The sequence below is a fragment of the Octodon degus genome, unplaced genomic scaffold, assembly GCF_000260255.1.
Source record: "Octodon degus isolate 3935 unplaced genomic scaffold, OctDeg1.0 scaffold00189, whole genome shotgun sequence".
In the NCBI taxonomy this organism is placed as follows: Eukaryota; Metazoa; Chordata; class Mammalia; order Rodentia; family Octodontidae; genus Octodon; species Octodon degus.
This window is the reverse complement of record NW_004524765.1, coordinates 127,820-136,737: the sequence shown is the minus strand read 5'-3', so window position 1 is coordinate 136,737 and position 8,918 is coordinate 127,820. Positions and strand designations below refer to the sequence as shown.

The window sequence follows — 8,918 nt, the reverse complement described above, 5'->3', positions numbered from 1 at the left end:
GGACACCTTTCCTTTTCTTTAATAAGGTCAGATTTGGTCTCCAAAGACTAAAATTGCACATTAAAACATAAAAAATTGACAACCATACTTCATGAGATGTGAGGAAATATTTAATTCTAGGTAAGCAGTCAGTGCCTACCTTCTCAGATATTAAACACCCTGGTGTAACAGAGCCCCCTTCCCCCCAGTATACTTCAGGTTGTTAGTTTCCTAGGGGACAGTTCCTGTCCCAGGTCCAGTTGCTTCTGTCTCTTAGAAAAGGCTGGTCACTGTGATGAGTAGCTGGTCACTAGGAGGCACAGTGTATAAACCAATCCCCAATGGACAAGTCTTTCTGCTGCTGTACTTTCTGCTTATTTATCTCATAGAAGCCCTAGACCCCCAGAGACCAGGGCCTGATATCCCGAGAATGACCATGACCAGTACCTGTCAACACGAATAAACCTGCCTCGGAACCCTGGGTGCTGTGTCCGTGTTTCTCTTTGGTCACTGGCTGTGGCCCTTGCAGCCGGAGCAAGGATTTCTCTGTATCCTGGTACAGAGAGCCCTCCTCCCAAACCTCCTGCTTTGTGGTTGCGCCTAATCTAGTCAGGTGGCTCCATCTGAGGCCTACCTGAGATGACAGGCAGCAACTCTCTCTGAGTTCCGCATTCTGACTGAGGAAGTGAGTTGCCCCGGCGTTTCCCAAAGGTTACCCAGCCTAGAAACCTAAAGTCAGTCAAATGCTTCTCAAAGACTTTATAAAGGTGGGGGAGGGGGTTAGAACAAAAACCCCATTAATCTCCGATACCCAGAAACCTGATAAAAGAAGAGTACCTGATGTCCATAAGAAAATCCAGTCTGATACATGATCATACCTTCTGGCTATGAATTATGAAGTCCGTGGACATTAACAAATAAATGTTTATTCAGATTAAAAAAAAATAAGAACTTTCTAAAGCTTTGACCTAGATCAGAGGACAACACTTTCATTGGTCTGATGGGCTCAGGGTATGCCAGACTAGGCTTCCTTTTTCAGCTGGACCACCAGAAGCCCGTAGTACCATCATCCAGGCAACTAGGACTCTTGCTTTTCTCCCCTTCTGCCAGGGCACAAACTTGCAGTCTGAAAGGACATCTCCTGGGCAAGCCAGTCCCCGTATTGCTCCTGAGAAGAGACCTCCTCTTTAGGTTAGAAGGTACAGTACCTTTTGCGCCAAGTTGCTTAGCCTCCCTTTCACTTCACCCTGCACTTTCAACTCTCACTCTTCCCTGAGAGGAAGATGACGCCCGCATCAGCCTGAGACAGATAACCACAATCCTGAAGTTCTGAAAACTCTCCCTCCAGAGGAAGGAGCCAAAACTTACCTGGAGGCCCAGCTGTCAACTGTGCCACCTCACTGCAACCAATATTCTGTTGTCAGATGTCACAGGAAGAACAGTCATCCGGCCACACATCAGCCTGACAGACCTTGGGCAATAGCAACACTCAACTCATACACCCATTTTCGACTGTTTTGTGTCTAGATTTAAGATACCCTCCTCTGCTTACAAGTTCCTCCCTTAAGCCCTTTTAACTGGGAAAATCCTGAGAAGATGCAACTCACTTGGACTCACGTTTTACAAGGGGTTAAGAGCTCTCCCACTATTTTCAGGAAGGATCTAATAACAGGTTTGGCTGAGCCCCCAACACCTTTTCTCTGAGGTTTCTCTGTCCCTTCCAGCCCCATCACAGCCCTCCGAGTCAATCGTGTGGACTGTCAAATGTTACAATCCACCTCCTCTCCTGTCTGTAAAGCCAGTTCAAGGTCTCTTAGCTGCCAGTGCTTCCGTGACTGCCCTCTGCATATGCTGCCCGGTCTTTGCCACCCACAGCCTGCGGGCCCCCCTGCCTGGACCTGAGCAATGCTTTCTTCCGCCTTCAGTTGGCTCCTGTCAGCCAGCCCCTCTTTGCAAAGGCCCTTGTTTTCAACTCAAAAGCTGACTGACCTGAACTAAAACCTCCTAGAGGTTCAAAACCTTGTTTCTTCTTCGAAAAAGCACTTCTGATGAATGGCATCCAAGCTGCCTCTTGGAAAGACACAAAAGCTCTGCTACAAGATCTGGCAGAAACTGATTACAAAAACTGCATTTTTTTCTTGGAGCTTCTAGCTTCTATGGACTCTGGATTCTTGGGTTCACCAAAAAAATGATGCTTAGTTAAACTGTCAGCCCCTGGGAGCACCCAGTGGCCTACCTGTGATTCAGTTGCTGAGGCCTGCCTCTCCCCCTTTGCCTCTGTACTCTAGCAACCACTGTTCTTCTGATCCAAAAAGCTGACAAGCTCACCTTAGGCCCAAGACTTAACTCTCCAGGTGTTTCATGACCTCATCCAGTACCCAGGCAAAAATTCCCAGCTAGCTCCACAATCCTGCTCACACACCAAGCCCAGCTGACTTCTGGGTGCTGGCTGGTAAACTGTCCTGGTGTCAATCTGGCTTAATAAATGGACCCCCTGATGGGTGTTAAGTGCATCCTATTCACAGACGGAAGTAGCTGTGTTAGAAATGAAGTCCAACAGGCTAGATATGCCATGGTCACCTTGGTGCAAACTGTTTTGGCCAAAACTCTCCTGCAGGGATGATCTGCACAGAAAGCTGCTTGTTGCTGCTGTTTGGACACCTGCCACCAATGACGCCAAATAATTCGGTCCAGATGCCTAACTCCCTCTGGGGATTCAATGGACTGCAACCAGGTACACTTAGAAGATCAGAGCCAGACCTGCCCCCACTGTTTGTTCTGCAGGCTCAAGCTGAAGTGCTGGCACCTGTACCCCTGCAGCCAGCGCAGGCTTCGGAGTCTGGTTCACTAACCCCAACCTCTACCTCAAGGATATCTGTGGGTGCTTATATGCATTATGCAGGTTGGCCTGAGGCATTCCCTATCTGAGCTGAGAGGGCAATAAAAGGTTGTAGGTTCCTGCTGTAAGAGATTATCCCTAAATATGCCCTCCCCTTGATCATTGGCAGAGACAACGGGCTTGCATTTGTAGCAGAGGCAACTACACTTATTTATTTATTTATTTATTTATTTATTTATTTTTGTCTTACCAGGGATCAAACTCTGGACATTGCGCTTGCCAGGCAAGCACTTATTCCACTGAGCTATCTCCCCAGTATAGCAGAGGCAACTGCTGAAAGGAGATTAAGCAAAAACTACATACAGCCTACACGCCACAAAGTTCTAAAAGAGTTGAAAAAAATACCTTGCAACTCATACACATATAACCCAGGTACATATTACCTACCTGAACAAGTTTCAGAAATCTGCGGAAAAATTTACTGGGACCAGACAGTTGTCAACTCTGAGATGATGCATTTAAAGCCCGGCTCTGATCACTGGGTGGTAAGCAGTTGAAGCCCAGCTGAAGTCTGAGGACACAGCTCACAGGATTACTCTATGCCGATTCTGATTCCCCTAGATTTTTGGGTATTTTTAGGATGCTTACTCCAGTGTTTGCTTCCCTGCCCCTTACTCACCTTTTTTCTTGGCCTTAAATTCTAAAGATGATTGCCCCAAGGGAATAGAGCAATCAATCAAACCCTTGACCAAGATTTGCTGAGAGTCCAAGGGATCCTGGACACTCTCCTAGGTGAGATTAACTCCCTCACTACCTTGCCAGAGAAATGTACAGAACAGATAGCCTTAAATTATGTCTCTTCCTAATAACAACTTAAAGGAAAAACTCTATAGGAGGACAATCTCAGGCAGCTTGGCTAGGGCCTATCCTAGGATCACTGGCAGCCTTTATGTCACTATTTCTAGTTGGGCTTTGTCTTCCATGTAATGTGCCCAGGGGACGTTTTCCAGGGAAACTAAAAGAGGGGGAAATTATAACAGAAATCCCCCCCACCCAGTATACTTCAGTGTGTTTGTTGCCCAGGTGATAGTTCCTGTTCCAGTTGCTTCTGGTTTCTTAGAAACAGCTTGTCACTGTGATGCACAGTGTGTAAACCAATATCTAATCGACAAGCCATTCTGCTTCTACACTTCTTGCTTGCATATCTCTTATAAACCCTCGACCATTCTGGTCAGTGCCCACCGATGTAAATAAATCTGCCTCCAAAACCTTGCCATCACTTGGGTGTCTCTGCTTGCCATTGCATTGTTAGTCATGAGCTTATTCATCTCTGGTCATTCTTACCTTTTCTGCAATGGCCCGACCAATGCTGCAGATATCTCAAGCCATCTGAGGTTGATGTGGAAAGCTAATTGAACTTGATAAATTGCAAAAAAATATGAGGACTGGAATGACAGAGAGGTCTGAGGAGTTGTTGTGATGACCAGAGTCAGGCCCAGTCTTCTGGCATTCATGATCATATCATCATGACGCAGACTGATGAGAAGACTATTGGCCATGGTTAAAATAAGGGAGTTTTCAGGCTGGGGAGATAGCTCAGCATTCTAAGTACCTGCCTGGCAGGCACAAGGACCTGGGTTCAATCTCTGGTACTGCATACCATGCCAGTCTGAGCTGCGTAGCAAGAACCTGTACCAAGTGAATGAATGAATGAATGAATGAATGAATGAATAAATAAATGATTTAAAAATGTAACTTTCCCCCCTTTATTGATATATACTTTCTTTTTATTTTTGATTTCTATTTTTCTCCTGCATTGTCCCCGGTACCCATTTATCTTTTTAAATTTTTATTAGTGATTGTTTGGAATCCATAGTGATGACATTCTATCATGTGTGCTGCTGGTGCTTGTACACAATATATCTTACTTCTTTGTACATCTCCTTTCCTTCCCCTCCTCTCCTTACCCCATCTTTCCATCTCTTGGACCCCTTCCATTTTGCAAAAGATCTCTCTCTTTCCTAACATCTTTGTTTTATTTTGCTTTTTAATTCATTTATACCTGGAGTTTCTCGTATAGGAGAAATCATTCAATGTTTAAGCTTGTTGGATTTATTCTGCTTAACATTATTCACTTAATATTAGTCTGTGCTTAAGCCATTGTGTTAACAACACTACTGGTGATCTCGTTCCTTGAGATGTTTACTCTTATACATTGGGCATGTTGCATGCTACTAGAATGATTTTGATTATTTTGATGGTTAGCAATGAATAAGACCTGAAGATATAGCCAAGACATTTTTGAATTCAGTGTGACAAAAGAAAGCAAAACCCAGGAAAGAACATAGTGGAGCTGTGAGTTAACACTGTGGTACTGATCCTTTCAAAAACAAAAGGCGAGCTCCGCTAAAGACTGTATTTCAAGAAGTGAAGTGAACACAGCGGTGAACATAAGCCTATATCTTGAGGTCACATTTTGAGATAAACCATGACAAAAATGTTTCCAAGAAAGAGTAGCTGTGGAGGTGCAAGTTCAGACAGAACTGGGATTGAGGAACATCCAGAGATTCCTGGGTAGCCCCAGAGGATGGGAGGATGGAAAATAGGGGGATTGAGGCAGAGATGATCTGCAATCTAAAAGGAGTAGGAACATGGAGGAGAGTGAGCAAGTAGATTTTGACTGGCTCCCTGAAGTAAACTTTACTTCTATGTAGCATGGAACTCTTGCCATTGAGCTATCTCCCAAATGTGACTATTTTGTAAACCAACTCTTACATTACACATTAAAGAGAGGGCTGACCAATGGGGATGCAGAAGCTTTCTCCAGTGGGCCTGTGTCTGAACTCAATAACTTCCATCCTGAATTAGTAAAAGAATCCTGTATATGACATGAATCCTGTATATGGCTTGTATTCCCATAGATTTGTCAATGATGTCATTTTTCATAAGAGTTTCTTGGGACAATAGTAGCCATGTAGAACCAGGATGTTCCAGTGAAGTCCACATTATCCTTTTCAAAAAAGTTTCTACTGTTCATTTCTTAACCATTGTGGCTTTGCAGATTTCTAGGAGCCAATCCATTAATTCATTCACTCACACAGTTACTGACGGTCAGCTGTGAGCCACACATCAAGGATGGCAGGAGAAGGGTGCAGAAGACCCAACCCTGTCCTGAAGGACTGATAGAAGGAAATGAGCCTATGCACAGCTAGAGTAGGAACTAGTATTTTTCTGTCCGTAAAACTGGAAAACAAATAGTTCACAGTTGGAGTAGAAATGGGCAAGCTCAGAACCAAAGGTAATACATCCAATTCTTACAATTTCTGTGGCACTAAATCAGTCTGAGAAGAAGTAGGGAAAATTAAGAAAAAAGAGCTTGAAATCACCTTGCAATCTTTCAGACATTCAGTGACTTATTCAAGGAAGATGGCTGGATCCAGCACTCCCAATGTGGAAGGGTTGGCGAGTGGGTGTCTAAAGAAATAAAGCATATTAGATCGCTTTCTAGAAGATAGTGACTCCCAAGAAGCTCCAGTGTTGGCAGGAAGGGTTAGTACTGAAGCCCCATCTCTTTTCTCTTTTAGCTTCCAGGAAGTCCACAGCTTTGCTTCTGGCAAGGCTTTGCCGTGGGGCCCCCTTTGTGCAGCCATGGCCAGCTGCCACTCTCTGATCCTGCTCAATGGGACCATTCAGGGGGATCCTCTGGACCTCAAGATGTTTGAAGCCACCACCTGGGTAAGCCTCTGCCTTTTAAAGAATCTGAGATGCTTCTTCAAGGGCAGTGCGACACAGACCTCATTCATGCCTAGAAAAATACGAGTCCTCCAAATGAAACAAAATTCCAACTAGTATGAGGCTGCTTTCCTCATCTGTACAGGGCAGCTGAGAATTTTATTTACATTGCAGGATTATTGTGAAAATTCAGTGGGATGATGCATTAAAAGCTTCTCAGTACAGTGCCTGGCACGTCATAAATTCAATACTGCTAATATTATTGTTATACAATTATTTATCAACTCTTTGTACTATTCTATGAGCAACATTTGATTTCAAAATCTTTAAAAATTAATTTGGCATGGCAAATGAGTACGTTCATTAGCCTGACTGAGTAGTCTACAGCATGTACATAAATTAAAATATCATACTGTACTCCATAAGCATATGCAACTAGTAATTGTTAACTAAAATAAGTGATGAATGAAGATATTTCTTTCCTCATGCCATGGGGACGAGGAAACACCACAGTCCACACTGCATAGGGCAGCTCATGGGCTCACAATAACCAAGGGTTCTTCTGCTCCTAAGATTTTATTTCTAAAGAAGTAACAAAAAGGAAAGTCACTACAGAACTTTTCTTGAGACTCTGAACACAATTTAAGAGCAAATTCTGCAGCTCAGGAACCTGGACTTTCCAGTTCTGGGTTTAGTTGCTCTCTCACTAAGTGCTTAACCCTCTGCTATTCTCCCTTCTTGGGGGACATTGGCTCCCATGACTAGAATGAAGGGGTTGAATCAGACCCGTGATGTACACATAAGACAAGACAAACAGCTAGAATGTTTTCTTAAAGGAAAACCTTATTCAAAAGCAATCCTTAGAAACTAAATCATTGGAGTTGCTGTAGGTGAGCTAGAAGGCGGGGCTGTGTGTGGGAGTAGGGGTCACTCTTCCCAAGTCCTGAACTATAGCTCCCTCCTTTCCCCTACACCTGCTTACAGCCCTAGCTGGGCCTGGTGACACACTGCGTGTACTCAGTCTTCAGTGCCCTGGCAGCTCTGACAAAGCGTGATTCTGTAGCAATCCGATGCAACCTTGCCAATCCTCCATTCTTCCTTGATGATGGTTTCCATATCATTAAATAGAGATTACAATTTCCGCTCAGATTTTTTTCAGCCACTCAATGAGATGATTACAAAGCTCTTTGATATCTTTAGGTAAAAGGTTCCACTGGCTATAATTTGGAGCTATTATTACGGCAGTTACTGAACACTTACTTTGCACACTGTGGTCCCTGGCCTGCCCTGTACTGCCCCACCCTGAAGACCATCAACCCAAGTCACACAGACAGGGCATGGCAGCACCAACAGCGAGTGAGTGCCAGGAAAGAATGACAGCAAGGTGCCTGCTTCCCGGGAAGTCAGAGTCTGCCTAGTCACGCTCACCATCTTTAAATTGAAACTCTTGAGAAATAGAGAATGAGCCTTTATGCAGCACATTCCAACAGAGAAAGCAGGATAAATTGCATGAATAATTCAGGAGTATCTGCCCTTCAACTTCTGTAGTGTTTCTAATACAGGACCCTCCCAGCCCCATTATGGAAAAAGCCTGGTTCCCCTCCATCTAATAGAGGAAAGTTACGTAGAGAAAGCAGCGGGTGGGCTGAGGTGTTTTTCTTGGGGAGGGTTGGAGAAAAACATGAGTGACTGAACAATAAACAAATCTCTACAATGAAGCATTGCACTTGTGAAATAGGAAATGGTGGCGTCTGAGGACGATTTCCACATCAGGGGAGTGCCAGCACATGCCATGGTGGTTAAGCCCTGCAAGACCACCAACCAGGTAAGCCCCACTTGCCCCTCCCTTCTCACTGCCCCTACTCCAAGGGAAATGCCCTTCTGGTCGACTGGCTTTGGAAGTTCACAGATGGCTCTTTGAGTCTCAGTTGTGGAAAGTGGGAAGACATTTCCTCCTTATTTGTGAAAATAAGGACAGTGAGGAGTGGTCAGTTCTGGATAGCGAGCAGCTCTGCCATGTTGCCCTCGATTCTCTGTCCTGCCACTAGGTCCCCGTGGAAGGCATTGCAATCTTGCATCAGTTCCCCTTCTCATCAGCTCTGCAAAGGATGACAGTCATTATCCAAGAGATGGGCGGTGACCGACTGGCGTTCATGAAAGGCGCGCCAGAGAGGGTGGCCAGCTTTTGCCAACCTGAGACAGGTTAGTGAATAGACTTGAATTGTGACTGGCATAACTGCATTTCTTTCTTTTCTTTTCTCCTTCTTCTTCTTCTTCTTCTTCTTCTTCTTCTTCTTCTTCTTCTTCTTCTTCTTCTTCTTCTTCTTCTTCTTCTTCTTCTTCTTCTTCTTCTTCTTCTCGTCTTTGT

General features: G+C 44.5%; 1 protein-coding gene across 1 annotated transcript in view; it reads left to right on the top strand.

Annotated features, from left to right (window-relative positions):
• Positions 1–8,918, top strand: part of Atp13a4 (ATPase 13A4) — a 164,198-nt gene that overhangs the window by 92,643 nt on the left and 62,637 nt on the right. Inside the window, exons 14-16 of the mRNA XM_023704135.1 lie at positions 6,403–6,553; positions 8,289–8,375; positions 8,599–8,752. Coding sequence (XP_023559903.1) covers positions 6,403–6,553; positions 8,289–8,375; positions 8,599–8,752 — 392 coding nt within the window. The remainder of the gene's footprint in view (positions 1–6,402; positions 6,554–8,288; positions 8,376–8,598; positions 8,753–8,918) is intronic.